Source organism: Apteryx rowi, unplaced genomic scaffold (genome assembly GCF_003343035.1).
Source record: "Apteryx rowi isolate R43461 unplaced genomic scaffold, aptRow1 scaffold_23, whole genome shotgun sequence".
Lineage (NCBI taxonomy): Eukaryota > Metazoa > Chordata > Aves > Apterygiformes > Apterygidae > Apteryx > Apteryx rowi.
In genome coordinates, this window is record NW_020448641.1 from 2,963,720 (window position 1) to 2,979,732 (window position 16,013).

Sequence of the window (16,013 nt, forward strand, 5' to 3'; positions counted from 1 at the left end):
ATATCAAAAAAGCAAATTAAAAAAGTGAACTTGACCAACCAAGATTTTTTCTTAAAACTGTCCGTCTATACTCCTCCTTACTAATGTGCAACTCTTGGCTGTTGTATGAGGGGTTGGGTACACATATCAAAAAGATCACCTTTTTTTTTTGTGCCAAGTGCCAGCAACTGAAAATTTTGAAAGCCAGTTTTTGGAAAAAAGCACTGTAAAAGAAATAAGTGTTGTATTACACCTAGTTTTGTGATAGGGTTTCCTAAAGACTGAGCCAAATATACAGTATTTTACAGAAAACTGAGTGACAGATGTCAGAATGTCAAACAAAAATAGTTGCAAAAGACAAGACATTTTATTCTCCGGCTTGCATTCACTATATAGCAAATAATAGTTCTTTTAAGGTATAATTACATTAGAAGATTATTTTTTCAATCTTTATGATCCAAAATGCCCTATAGATCCAAGTACCACACTAATTTTTGATTGATAGTTACTATATATATGAGTAATTATTAATGATTATTTGAAAAGGAAAAGAAACTTTGTCAATGCAACAATTTTGTTTGCTTTTGTAACATGTTGAAATATTTTTTGTTAGTTAACAAATGCAAGAAGTGTAGCATTGAGAGGTAAATTCTCGTGTCTGCAAGTTGTATCACATGGCTCATGGCACAAAGACTAAACCAAGATGGTGAGAATTCTGGGCAGAAATATTAATGAAAAATTTGATCTTAATACTGATTTGTTGCCTAAAATAGTCATTCAGGTCGTAAAGTTGCAATCTGTTTGCAGAAATATGGCTGCATGAGTGAGAACTATAAAAAGATGTACGTATGAGGGACTTGTAGAAAGATGAAGTTATTGCTAATAGTAATGTAATGCTAAGGAACCATATCTTTCTCCTGGAACTTGGTCTGGACACGATCCTGGGCAACGTGCTCTAGGAGACCCTGCTTGAGCAGGGAGTTGGACTAGACGATCTCCAGAGGTCCCTGCCAACCTCAACCACTCTGCGATTCTGCGATTCTGTGAACTTAATTAAAATAAAGCAAACAAACACTTACTGGACTGTAGGCTGAAAGAAAGTTTTGTCCGTGGGGTTATTGGGGGTGGCGTAACTTGAGTGCTGGGCGGGGAAGGAGACACGGAAAAACGCCTTTCGCTCGAAATGACGTTAATGACTTGGCTCTTTGGTCTCTGTGGTCTCAGTGGGCTGATCTGCAGATGGACAAAAGCAATGAAAATCATAATCGGTTCACTACAGCACAGCACAGAGTATGAGCAGGTACTGGCGGTACGATGACAGTTCATCGAGGTTACACAGTACAGGAATCCGTGTTATTACGGCGCAGCAGAACTTGCAATTGCTACATGTTCCCACCACTTCCTAAACCGTAGCAGGGCAATGATAACCTACAATACTTTCAATTTAACGCAGTATTTCACAGCTCCAAATGTTTTTCCCTTCTTGTCAGGAATAACAATGAGACTTAATGCAGAGACCTTCCTTCAGCCTGGCATATTTTTCTGAAGTAATGAGCCAATTCCCAAAACATTTGCTTAAAGCGTACGAGAGCTATAAGTCTATATCCTCATACAAGATTGCCCGGCATTCAAAAATCTCTTCTTTCTTTGTACAGGGCTCTACCTCCTCCTTAAAATTTCTCTCTCCAACTGTCTGCATGCTCCAAGTCTCTTCGGAGGAAGAACTTACCTTCCAAAACCACTTCCTTGATTCTGCATTTCCGTGCTCGTCTTTAATCTCCTGAAATAGCCCTACTGTCTTGCTCTGGCGGCTCCATAATCCATTTTAATTTTCCATCAGAAACTCTGAAACGCTACTTGTAATCTGATGGGCAACTCATATTTTTGTTAAGGTGATTGCTTCTACTGACTTTAATTCTGAGCTCTGCTGTTTCTTACCCATCCACTGGTAGCTATATTTCCAGTAATCACAGGGAGAAAAGGAAGTTTTCCTTTTCAGGAGATCACAGAAAATGGAGGAGAAGCCTGAAGTTGAGATGGGCAGTAAAGCCAAGGTACCGTAGTAGGACAAAACGGAAACTGCCAGCAGCAATTCATGTTTTTTGAATAATTTTGTCACTTCACAATTTTTTTGAAAAGTATTTTGAGAAGGAGAAATTTAGAAAGAATGCTACCTCATATTTTCAGAAAACAAACCCTACGAGATGGGTTTCCTTTCCCATCTAACAGAAATGACCGTTAAGGACGTAACTTTTTATGAAAGAGAATAAAGACTTTGGATAAAACTTTCAGAAGATTGTTTGATACTAAAATTCAAGTCCCAGAGACCCCAAAGGTTTCTTCTTGCAATATCTTTTAAAACAGATTTTTAATGAAATGGATAAGCACTGTAATCACTTTCTCAGATGTATATAATTACAAAAAAGCAACAAAGAAGAATGCACTAATTGGTAGGGAAACCTGGAATTCCAGAATCAAGCGAAAAACCAACAACTACAATCGAACATAAAAGCAAATTCACAAGCTAATCTGGTCTATGGCTGTTCATTTCAAGTAAATTTTAACTTTTTATGTGATGCTGATAAGCTTGGTCCTCTTCTCAAAGGTTCACATAAATTACGGTTCTGCTAGAGGAGATGAGCTCTAGTTATTCAGACCTTAGGAGACTGCTAATCCATAGCAAACCCACTGCTAATTTTTTTAGTCTAATGAAAGCAGGATCAATAGTGAGTGGTGTTAGATGTCATTAATTCAACAAAATATTCAGCCTATTATTCTGATTTCTAACATAGGCTTTTGAGTTGTCTGTTAACTACCTGGCTTCAGTATTAGATTTGCTATCAACCCACAGAGTGAAAGAACTAACAATGAGAATTTACATTAAAGAAGTTTATTTGATACTTAAAAGATGTATGTCTCTAGAAAACTATAAAGAAGTTACTGACGATCTTCACATATCAAAGTGTTTAATTTATCTTCTGAAAAGATTAAAGCAGTACAAGATCTCTGTAATTAGGGTTTGGGTTTTGAACAGTTAGAAGATTCATATGAATACAGTGAAATTTGGGGAAAAAAGTATTTAAGCTATAAAACTAGACAACACAGTGTCTGAATCCTAGATTTTTAAGAAAGCAAAATCTCCAGGAAATAATTCTGCAGTTTTAAAACCTTCTCATGCTCTTCCACGAAGACTCATTGAATTGCAAGGAAAAGTTGCTGCGTAAGAAGCTCCATCAGAGTGGGGGAAACTCCCGTTTCGCTGAACTGCGTYGCATCGGAGCGCGGTGACTCCAGCTCCATTTAGCATGGAGCAACGCAGGACACAGAGGAGATTCCTATAAAAGGTTACTGAAGCATCCCTCCATCCTGAGAGGAAACCACTGACAGCTGCCTACTCACGGCAGGCGAAGACTAATTTAGACTGCCAATGTTGAGAGGCACCGGGGAACTGTGGTGCGTACGTGCGCACGGGGGGGCTTCTCAACTTTGCAGCTCCTGCCTGACGCTTGCCAGCTGCAACTGGTGTGGGCAGGGTGTAAATGGTGGCGATGCCCGGGTGAAACAGGACTGACACGTACTGAATCCTCCAACAGAGGGACATGGGACAGAGCCACCGATTAGGAGGCTGGTCACGCGCTGTGCCTCCGCACGTAGGCTATTTAGATGGAGCAAACTGGCCTGCAAGGAGAAGATCCTGGAAAAGGGGATCTCCAGAGGTCCCTTCCAACCTCAGCCATCCTGTGATTCTGTGAAATGGAGGAGATCCATCAAGACAAATGCTCGGGGATGCCAAGAGATGTGGGCACCACTGGGAGCCCAAGAGCGGTAACGGCAAGCAAGCGCAGAGCACAAAGCGGTCGCGACTGCCCCGGAGCAGCAGTGTCCCCGGGGAAGGGACTTCAGGGGAGCAAGCAAGCGACCATGTGAAATCTGAAAGATCTGTTACAAATTTCACCAATCAACTGAAATATTGTAATTGAGTTAGCAATGCTACAATGAGTTCTAAAATTCTCAATGGAAGGAATCCAGTAACTACTAGTACATTATTACTGCAATCTCATTTTAAAAGCTCTCTATATGTTTATTTTAATCTCCATTTCTAGTCAAATCTTGACTCCAACTTTTCTGGAAAAAAGAAATCCTTAATATTTTTATTCCTTTTCATCATTGTCTTTTTTTAGGCTGGCAAACATTCTGCTTCCAAATTCCTAAGACAAGAGAAACCCAAGTGCCTTAAATTTTTGTTCATAAAACACAGCAGTAATACTGCTTTGGGTAATAGTGCTTTTGGGTAGTTTAAACTTAAAAAGGAAACTTGGACACAATGCAGCCCACAAAAATAGAATGATGGAAAAATTGAATTTTTACCCACGGAAGATGATAGGGGACATAACTCTCCAGAACGCAACAATTTTAAGACAAGTCAAATTTTCTTTACACTACCTGTCATTGTATTTCTAAAATTCCTGAAAACATTAGAGGGAATTACACAATGACTCTCAAACTAATCTTTATTGCGAGTTTTCTTCATTTCACACATTAATCAACCACATTAACATCAAGCATGAAAAACTGACTTGTCGTTTTGGAGCTCGCCAAGTACTTTGCAAATACTGAAAAGAGAGAGTTTTTCTTTACCAGTAAACTCCTTTTTATATTAGTGCTCTGCGGATCTCAAGAAGCTCTCCCATCGGCTCAAAGTAACCATGAGGATCGAAGGTTGCATTTAATTTTTCCCCTCTCTGTCTAACCAGGGGACAATTAGCCACACCAGTCATGCACTGAAAGCTCTTGAGCGGGGAAAGAGAAGAAAACTCAAGTCAAAACATGCTGGAGCTTAGCCCACTTCTGTTCCTCAAAATACTAATGTGAATGCGCCTTGAAAGGAAGACAGCACTCTCTGCCTTCCATCATCCAGGAGGGGACACAACTGGAATAGCTAACCCGGTGGGTATCACGTCCTCCTTTTAAGCATGTAAGATCTCCACTGCCTCCAGCGGACACTGGCCCAGGAACTGCTGTATTGCTTTTCCTGTTGAAGTAAGTGAGATGCACCTCCGCTACGATTGCTTCTGGATTAAGACATTATGTTTCCAGAACAGTCAAATGGGCATCAGTCAAGGCTGTAACTCCATGGGCTATACTGTGTGCAAGCACATTTTTCTGATTATATTGTTTTTACAATCCTTGCTGCGTGGCCAAGGAAGCGTTAAAATTAATAAGAATAAATACAGGAATTCTGCTCCTAAGAGGTAACAGGGATAACTCTCATTCACAGAAATTGGTAGTGAATGCTGCGAGTTTAAAGATCGGAGAGGGCAAGTGTCCAGAAGTAAATGAATCTGCCCTTGGTAAATTGATGCTGGCTGTTTCCAATCACCTTCTTGTCCTTCATGTGCTCGGAAATGGCTTTGAGGAGTGTTTGCTCCACAATCATCCCAGGGACTGAGGTGAGGCTGGCTGAACCGCAGTTCCCCAGATAATCCTTCTTGAATGTGGGTGTAAGCAACGTCAGCATTTTCCCCAGTTGCAAATCCTCCCCGATCTCCAAGACCTTTTGAAGACGATAGCGACCTTGCAATGACATCAGCCAGCTCCCCCAGCATCCTCGGATGCATCCCGTCTAGTCCCATGGACTCCTGCAAGCCCAACTGACTTAACTGCTCCAAAAATCAAATTTCTTCTGCTTCTCTCCTACAGACTCTGCTAGTATGTTTGGGGATCCAGGAGGTGTGAGGGCAAATCTTAGCATTTTCATGTTTAGGTTCAGTCAAAATATGACTGCTGCAATGTGCCTAATACCTCCAGAGCTCAATGCGCTGTGCCAAAAAAGATGAGACGTACAGAAATTTATGCAAAATGTATTTTCTCTCTGAAAACGTTCTCACAATGCTCATCTGACTTGGTTTGGCAGGAGGAATCTCCATTTTAGCAAACCAGGACTGATCCCAAATTTACTGACGTCAATGGAAAAACTGTCGCTGGCTTCAAAAGAGTTTGGGTGAATCTCCCGGAACGCACACAGAATTTTATACGAGCTTTTGCTGAGCTAATACCAAGAACTGGGGCTATGATCATGAGCGATTGCTCAGAGAGGAGCAGTTTCAGAAGTCCGACGTAAATGTTACAGCCACCAATGAAAGACTCTGCTGAATTAAAAGTTCGCTGTGTGAGTATGTGTGCAAGTCTTTAAGAGACCATTACCATTAATTCTTGAGGGCAAGTTTTAAACTATTGCCATCAAAACAGGAGTCCACTCCGGGGCTCCACAGTTACAATTAGAAGTTCATACACTTGCTGCTCTAGCTTAAAACAGACTTGCTTTCAATTTAAGAAATAAAACTTCTAAAGTTACGTAAGCCTTTAGGACAGCTTCAGAGAATTAGACATATGCCAGGAAGAGAGGGCTTAAAAGAGATCTGCTCTATAGTTAATATCCTTGCACACAGCCACCAGTGGAACTGCTCACAATTTTCTGCTCAAAATAGCCTTTCAAGAACACATAATTTCCATGCATGAAATGACCTTGTAACATTTCCACCAAAAAGTGTCTTGCAGTAGTCAGCTGAAATATGAGAAAACCCATCACAATGTACTGCAAACCATAACTTGAAGAGACTGTTAAAATGGCAGCATTTATTTTACTTCAGCTATATCATTTTTTCCTTCTACTGAACAGGCATATATAGATTTTGGTAGATTTTCATATAATATACCTTGTTTTTTTTACATTGTAACTATTGATTATCAAATATATTAACATTATAATGTATTCAGGCAGCGTTATTTTTACTTTGAAAATAAACTTAAGTGTAAAATTCAACATTTTTATTTAAAGATAGAATGAACATTGCTCTTAATTAAATAAAGCATGACTTGCTATCAAAGTTACCGTTTCTGAAAGGATCACTGCTTCAGACTGCTGCAGAGAAATATCCGTAGATTTAAATTCTTTATCAAATATTTCTTGATGCTTGCTGTTCCTTTTCTCCTTCTTCTTTTCTTTCTTATCTTTATCTAGGTCATCCTTGTCCAATTTATCTTGAGACCTAGAATGCATCTTTTTTGGCAGGAGGGGCTCGAGCACAAACCTAAAAACAAATATTGTGGCTTAGATCAATAAAATATTATTTTCAAAACACTTAATTTTCACAGTCCTAACAAGGCTCATTTTAGTTCAGAGATGCTTTGTTAACCCAGTAAAACTTATGAGAAAGCAAAGCGGGGGCAGAAGTTCATAAAAACCGTAATTGTCATGATAAAATTTACTGCAGAACTGCTAAAGGCTCGGTGCTGCCTATTTCCCTGCCCTGCAGTAAACCCCCTGTTTTACAGCTGTACAAACTCTTGAGTTTCACTGTATGTGTTTATATAAAAATGAATTTATAACTCAACGCTCCCGCTACGCACACCGTGGCGGAGGTGGCGGGCGACCAGCGCTGCACAAGGGAGGGCAGCTGAACGCACAAGACCTTCAAGAAAAGTCTCCCCCCCTCGCCATGCACCTCGGAGGCAGTCCATCTAACAGCAGCTTTCAGTATTTCTTAAAAACGGCCTCAAATTCCTCCCGGACAGCTTTTTTTTTGGTGGAGAAAGAGGATATATGTATTCCTCAGAGAAGGAAGAACAGCTGCTTTGCAGCAGTGTAGCGGGTTCCTGTTGGACACGCGCAACGTGAAAGGCTTTCTGATGCTTGCAACTCGGCCAAATTACAGGACATTTGCATGGAAGGAACTCAAGAATGAAAGATCGGACGGGTTTTCAGTTTGTTTTATTGGCAATAACTGAGGGTTAACTTCCAAAGAGTGGACGAGTTTTCACATCTGGAATGCTTCTGTACCTGAAGCAATTGCAAAACAGGCACCTGCTTCAAGTGTGCAAATATAGGCAACGCTGATGGAGCCCTACCATAACCTGGAAGTTTTATGCTCCATCACTATATTTTATTCTGGCTATGAAGGAAAACAATCCTTAGGGGTGCAATGAACTTCTAAAGGAAAGCATTTTTGTTTTAAGAGTTTTTATTTCATTTTTTAAGGGAAAGCACTATTCTAAATAATATAGGAACTTTTTAACTAATATTTTACTCCATAATTTAAACAAACCTCTCCTCTGTCCCACCTTTTTTAATGACTAGCTTAAATAGAAGGTAAAGAGACATTTTGCTTTTAGCTAGCTAAAAATATTCTTAGCTGGGCCTAAAACACTTTAAAAACTGACTTTGCATTATAAACTACTAAAAAACATAACTTAGCTAAAATTACGCTAACAGATTTTAAGAGGATGTCACAAATTATCACATTACAAACCAAATCAAAACAAAAAACCTCACACAAAGAGGAACAAGCTTATTTTATAACACTGGGAAAATATTTAGTATGCCATGATGATGCACGCCTGCATAGGCGACAGTCCTGTACTGCAGTGTATCGGGGGGTTCGTATTTTGGACAATTTCCAATTAAGTTATCCTAATCACTGTCTTTAGCATCAACATCCAGCGAAAAAAATTCTAATTTATGTTGTCTAATATCTGCACTATTTTTTTTTTAATTTTCATTTGAAACACTAAAAATCCCTTTAGTTCTCAGCACAAGTTAGCTCATTTGACGGAAAGATATTCCAAACAGTACCCGCAGCAACGGGCCCTCAGTCATTACCTTCATAACCGAAAGCCAAAAATCATACAAGTTGGGAAACAAAATCGTAACGCTTTGCTGTTATAGGGATTTCTTATCTCTCAGTATCAAAGTGAGAGCACAGAAGACCTTTCGTCCTGTTTTGCAGATAGGGAAAAGGGGAGGAAGACTTGCCCGCGGTCACCAAGCGCGTCGGTGGCAAAGGCTGCAGCAGTACGGGGTCTCCTGGCTTCTTCCGTTTTAGCCACCTGAAGGCTGCCTGGCTACGTGCCGAAGCACAGGAAAAGTCACCTGTACGTGCTACCGCCTCGCACGCAGACTACAGGTTTACAGGAGGAATTGCCACCTTTTAGACAATGATTAATTGCTTCCCTTCTAGGCATTACCATTAGTAATACTATTAATTACTTGTATGCAACACATCAGTGATAAAAATGGGCTAGTACCTGTCAGCATGCCATGCTCGTACTTAAAGTACGCTCGGGCTTTCAAGAGGTGGCAAAAGGGACGTCGCAGGGACTTACTGAGACTTCCCTTCTCCCAGCTCAGACTTAAGGGTTCCCGTGGATACTTCTGAGGCCCCGTTTTAAGCAGGGAATAAACCAAAGGTCCTTTTTTAAGGTCAGAGTTTTACTGATAAGTAGAGTTGGGAGTTGTAAAGTGCGCCCTATGTCAGTGTCTGCTTTGAGTTTTTACTGTTTAAAACATATAAAGCTGGGAGACAGCATAAAACCTAAGTAGGGTGGTCTGGGCAAAATGTTCCATCAGATCCATTTTTAATTGTTTTTCTTAGCTCCATCTCTAATCTCAGAAGTAACATAAGAGTGGGGAACTAGAAGGAGCGGATGGACAACTGACCATAAAACCAATGAACTACGAGTACATGGGTTAACTTCCTCCAGTTTAATAGTTACAGACCACCCATATAATTCTTACTGTCTTTTGCCAGCTTTTAGAGGTCTTCCACTAGGTTATTTAATCTGATGATTTTCCTGCTCCTGCTCCACTGATCAAGCAAATGAGCATATTCTCAGGTTCTCTTGGTAATGAAATTTGTTCATTATGATGTCCTCATATTTATTATAACTATATTGCCCCAGGCTCCGAGTGGGAGCTGAGCTGCAAAGTGATCTCTGGGAATTTCATTTTTGTATTCATATTGAGCTGACTCATGAGATCCTCCTAAGGTGCTAAGTGACACAGACTATAACACAGCTGGGATGGAGATGCAAAAATTAGCAAAATAACTTTCAGCAAAGAAAGAAAAATACATACAACGATTTTGAAGGGAAAAGAGAAAGAGGTAGAGGCAGCAAGAGAATGAATAAAAGATGAGACATGGAAGAGGAACACAAATCACTATCTACAGAGATACAATAAAGTTGCCCACTGACCTAGGATGGTAGATATCCCCAACTTCCAGCAAGACAACTGTAGGGACGAACTAGTCAAAACACATTATCATCCCTGATACAACTGTTGCTGTCCTGTGTTTTCACAAAGATGATTTACTGTGTGTACACTGCGGAGGGTAATGTAATRAGATCTGAATAGCTCTCTGTTTGCACTTCATTCCCAATGGGCATATAAATTGTTTGTAATCAAGGTAAGTATCATGTTGGTCCTTAGGTGCTGTATTTAATTCTACTCAATGCTTTTGCTCTCTAGTCAGGTAATAACTCCCTCCGAAGGTGCACAAGGGACACGAACATTTCCAGCCCTTCTCTGTAAGTTAGCAGTCCTTCGGGAGACTTTTAAAAAACTGCCATTTGGATGAATATTGAGTTTCTGGATTACGGGAACGTTGGGGTGGCGGGAAGAGAGAGAAGGAAGTTCTGAGGCTGAGTGGACACCCCAAGACGGAAAACAGCTTCTTTCTTTCTTTCTTTCGAGGGATGTGACTGTGAGACAGGGCTTAGCAACAGAATTCCCAGGTCTCATGTGAAATATCTTGGTAAGCCTTGAAGTACAATCTTGCCATAAGCAGCTTTGCTTCTGGCAGCAAAAGTGAGAAGAAATGATTGAACAGTTAGCTAATCCCTTCCCGCTCCCAAGCTACACCTGTTTACCCCTACAAGAGCGGCTGAACACGCGTTTCATCCAACGCTTAGCGAAAGATCAGTTCTGAACCATACCATCTGCAACGCTTTAAAAGGTGGTAATTTAGCTCCTGTTTGGTTGGGGATTTTTCTTCGAATGCCGGGAGTTTTTTGTTTTGTTTTAAACCGGACTGAGAACAGCATTATGTTTACCTTGGTAAAAAAAATTATATATACACATATATGCACACATATATAATATACATATATACACACATATACATACATATATACATATATACACACACATATATATAAAATCTAGCAGTATATCCTGAGATAGAAGTTTATATGAGAAATAAATATTTTCTTTTTAAGTAGTCAGTGTTAGGCTGTCATTTAACAACGGCATCCCCACTCCACATCAGTTAGTCTGGGCCACAGAAGTGTCGGTGGGGTTGTGCGATGAAACGCATCTGGGATAAAACACACTGGGCAAGGACCCAACCGGAAAAACCTCATGGTTCGTTATGAGACAAAACAAACGCTTATGCTGCTACAGAGGAGAAGCTGGTAAAGGCTAAGATGATTAATACCGCGATATGTGCTCACAGTCCTAGAAAGGCATAGATTTGCACGCTAAATCCTGCTTTGCAAAGACAAGCCCTTAACTTAAGATTATTTCTGGCTTACCCGTCCGAGCCGGGTCTCGAAGGCGTGCTGTCCGAAGAGATGGAAGACACCGAGGCGACGGAGAGGGGTCGGGAAGACGAGGGCATGGTGAACGACCGCACCATCGACCGGGGCCGACTGCCTCGCCTGTCGTCCAGGCTCGCGGGCTGCGGCAGAGAAACGCACCGCTTACTCCCCGCAGCACGCAACGCAGCCGGCAGACACCTGCCTACCGAAAGCAACGCCGAGAGCCTCAGCGGGTTCTTTCTTAATATAATTAAATTATAAATCGTGTGTAATGACAGCGATACCAACTCTAAAGAAGATTTAAAGGACAAAAAGGATCTATTTAGGTCCCGATTTATAAGTACACGCGCAATTTTAAACATTTTCTCATACTTCATTTGCTTCAGTGGAATTTACATGCTTTTTTTTTACATCTGGACTTTAAAAAGCAACCGTTTACAAAGAACTTCTTACCCAGCTCTGCAACGGAAATGACGTTCAGTATAGTTAAAATAAGCCATTTGAAATGATTTTTTTAAAGGAAAAAAATGCACTAACAGGATCTTTATGTCAAGAAAGCCAATTTACAGAGCAACATCTTGGTTAAGAAGAAAATATTCGAAAGAGTTTTTCTTTTAAGAGCCGACAATTTTAGAGTCCTGAATGTTTATACAAGCTTTGTTAGTCATTAATAACTGATATATGCACGAAATAATTGAGCTCCTTCAGACAACAAACAAGAACCTCATGCTGCTTAATTACAGGTAGATTTTCCACCCTGTCAACTACTGGTAAATTGGCACTGTACAAGGAAGACAGGAGCGATAAAACTCCATCAATCCTGACAACTGCTAGTAGCAGGCAGAGTGAAAGTAGAGAGATAACAGCACCTGCGCCCGGCTTTCCAGGCGCCTGCCTTACGGTGCCAATGGATATTACTGAAGTAAGCGACGGGCAAGTGCCGTTAACGTCAATATCCCTCTTCTCCTTGGGAATAAATTACTATCTGATATACTGTCTTCCTAAATACACCGGCAGGATGGCATTTAAAGGACCGCAGATGGAATGATGCTTGTAAGGACACTATAAAGATGGGCAAGTCCCACGTGCGAGGCTGAGCGCAAAGCCAAAGCTCGCTCTCTCCCCGCATCCCTATCTATCCATTCTTTAGCTGAAACACCTGTGGGATTTTCTGGGGAGAACTTTGGAACCGAATTCAGACCCCCTTTATACTGGCGTGCCCCTGGCATAGCATCCGCACCCGTAGAAATAGAGTGCCGTAGTCAGAGCTGGATGAAGAGAGCCTTGGTTTAAGGCTGTGCTTAGGCTGCCTCTCTTAGGGGCTTCATTCCTTCACGAAATGCACATTTTTGTGATTGCTGCTCATCGAGGGACAGAAACAAAATTGGAGAACTTGCAATTGTTTTCATTTTTTTCCTATTTTGTTCATTTTCTCAATCTTATTTTTTATTTATTAAGGACTAGATTGCAGAATAAAGAGTAGACTGCTGTGGGGGGGGGGAAGCAATAACGTGGGGAGTAAGGAATACGTCATATTACTCCAGTTTTCCGCTGCCTTGGGACCAGTCACTTGAATCTCAGCCTAGCTGGGAGCTCCCATCTGATAATCTTGCCTTGGAAGACTGAAGGATGGGAAAGCAAGAGAGGCATGAAGAGGGGCCAGTTCTGCCTATGATTCCCCCTCTATGCAATTGTGCTTCAGATGCCAAGTTTTCAGGCACAAGACAAAAACACAACTGCAAATGTTTTTAGTCTCACGGGTGAAGAGGTAGCCGTCAAAATCTGAGCTACGTGTAAAACGGTGAAGTAACATCTGCCTAAACACATACATTAATGGACAGAGCACCTCCAAAAGCCACAACTCAACCCCAGTTCAACAGCCATAAAATTTGGTGTTTTCCTAAGGCGCTACAGAATTCAACCTTCTTTTCCAATAGAATTCACCGTTTCCTTGCAGCTAAGCCTCTGCTATTTGATAGCACGTCCTCCCCCTGATGGGACCCGTCTGCCGTGACCTGCTCACCGGCTTTCTTTTTACAAGGGCATTAATGGGATTACAGTGCAAGCGCCGTCCCTCCTTCCAGGGGGCCAGAGGAAAGGCAGGGCTGCAGAGGAGACGGCAATCACAAGTGCAGACGAGCGCTGGCAAGCTGGCTCTCCCGCGCAACGGTGCACCAGTTCACGGTCTGCTGGTGACTTCCTTCATTTCTAAATGCTTTTGCTGTCAGGAAGTGGATCTGTGCAGTCTTAAAAGAAAATTGTTGCTTTTTCTAGATGATTTGGTTTTATCCGTTTTTTTGGTGGGAAATGTTTTCTGCTATAGGATATTCTTCAGTCCAAATTGGGGACAAGTCAGAAGACGCGTGTTGCATGTGCAAGCTTCTCATCCTACTTTCCCTTTCACAACAAAACCTACAAATTGCAGCATGCAACATTACTGTCAGTGCTACCAGTATACAGAGCGTAAAACTAGCCCCAGCAATCATCAGTGAGGACATCAGCTCAGCATACTCGGCCTTAAAACACCAATTGCTTCTCTACTCCTGGCTTTTTTAAAACTGATTCATAAAATAGCATCTGATCCATGTGGCTTTTTATAGAATTACCAGTTATATTGTCAATTAAGAAGGTGTCTGATGGCTTTTGGCTTTCCTCCCCTATGTGCAACACAGACATTTAAAGCAGAACAAAACACCACCAAACTCTTGTTTGTGCCTTAAAGATGAAGCAGAGGTAGAGACTGAAAATAGCTTGGTTGAATGACAGAAGCATGAACTCCAGCGCTACTAAATCTCATCAAGTAGCAGCTATCTATTGCCTCCCTAAACGTAGGGTGGTGGCACAATATGGGAAAATCAGAGATGCAAGGGGAATCAGAGACGTCAACTACACTTAAGAGCAGCCCACTGCTGAAGAGCAGTACAGTCCTGACATCTAAAAAAGGAATTAAAACAACGCAAAGGTGACATTCAGCTCTGGAACCACCATGCTATGATCCCTTGATAGCAATTTTTTTAAAACAATTCCTTAAAAATGGAACATCGGAGAATTGCCCTGACTTTCAAGGAACAGATTGAGGCACCTCCGAAATCGCTCCCACTCCAAGAAATGAAGTAGCAAAGCTTTCTGGGCAGGTCTTACAGAATCTGTTCACTATTTAATGATTTGATGGTGTCAAGTGAAGACCACTGAGTGCAACCGCATCTGCCCCAGGTACGACACAGCACAGATCCCAGCATTCATAACCAGAGACACCAGTGGTACAACCCTACATGACACCCAGTCTGAGATGCAACACACACCCAACCGCAACACCTTCTGGAAGCCTACTTCTGGAAATTTTTGAGGTTGTTAAGAGAAGTATGTCCATGTCCAAAAATGAACTTAATTCCATCACCGCTATAACCCCTAAACTAGAAGAAAATCGCTATGCTCTGTAGGATACTTAATCAATCCTGCATTAATACTGCTTCTTTTAATCAGGGAGAATTACAATAGAGAAATACAAAGTTGCCTGCAATGTACAGTAATTCCAAGTATCTTTTGAAGCATAAAGTTTGCAGATAACTTACAACAGTTCTGACACCATACTGTTTTTCTACTTTTTCCTTAAGCTGCTTAAAGCAGGCTTCCATCCGCTCGTGGAACGGCCTCAGCGCTTCAGTCACCTTCTCCCCATGAATTCGGATGCCTTCAGCCAGGAAGGGAATCTGGGAATCAGAACGGGATTACAGTTAGTTTGCTAGTCTTGGGCAAGTGAAGGATTAGTGCAAGTTTTCTGCATATATTGCAGGAGGAATGAAAGATCTTACGGAATAAAAATAAAAGAAAAGACATACGAAGCACAACATAGTGAAAAAGGTCCTTGAGCAATGTCACTCATAATTTCCTTTCCCTCTGCTACCCACAGTCCTTTAAAATCGACACCTGCATCGTTCTGCCCAGTGATCACGCACGAGGGGCGCAGCCGGATTTGCCTGGGAGCACAACTAGTCCTACGGCGTTACRTTCACAAGCCCCCCCACGCGCTGTACTTTAAAGTGGCACGCTGACGAATGACGACTCGCAAACTGGGTTATGAACGCTAGTCTTTTCCAGGCTTCCTGAGGACAAAAACTCGAAGAAGAAAATATTTATATGTTTGCTTTAACGAATGCTATTTCTAAAACTGCAAAGGAGCTACATCCTTGGACACTCACATATACATTACACAGCAATATTTATTAATAAAATTTATAGCTCGCTATATAAAAAGCTGCATTTCTCCTCAGTAAAATTATTTTATTTTCCCTGAGAACAAAACAGGAGAGAAAGAATTAAATTAATTCTCTTTGGTAACTGAAAGCAATCATTTATCTGCAAAGGCTTCTGTCACAAAATATCCATGCCAACACAGGATTATATAATTAGCTCATAGCGTGGAGGTGTAGCTGACCTTTTAAAATGTTTTGAGAGAGACATTTTCATTCCCACAGCTATCCAGACACACCATTAGAGTTTTCTATCTATCTCGAGCTTAGGAAAAACATTTCCTYTTCCAGGTCCGTTTCAGCCCACACAGTGCTCTGATTCCGACTTAGATATTCTCCACAGCAATCAAGCTAAGCAGCTTCTTCTTAATAATTTATAATTAAATCATAATACTGATTAAAAACAGA

General features: G+C 41.2%; 1 protein-coding gene across 1 annotated transcript in view; it reads right to left on the bottom strand.

Moving 5' to 3' along the window:
- The window catches only part of DOCK1 (dedicator of cytokinesis 1), a 311,442-nt gene that overhangs the window by 12,652 nt on the left and 282,777 nt on the right, over positions 1-16,013 (bottom strand). Inside the window, exons 47-50 of the mRNA XM_026065688.1 lie at positions 14,928-15,065; positions 11,350-11,495; positions 6,872-7,070; positions 1,059-1,212 (exon numbers count right to left, since the gene is read on the bottom strand). Coding sequence (XP_025921473.1) covers positions 1,059-1,212; positions 6,872-7,070; positions 11,350-11,495; positions 14,928-15,065 — 637 coding nt within the window. The remainder of the gene's footprint in view (positions 1-1,058; positions 1,213-6,871; positions 7,071-11,349; positions 11,496-14,927; positions 15,066-16,013) is intronic.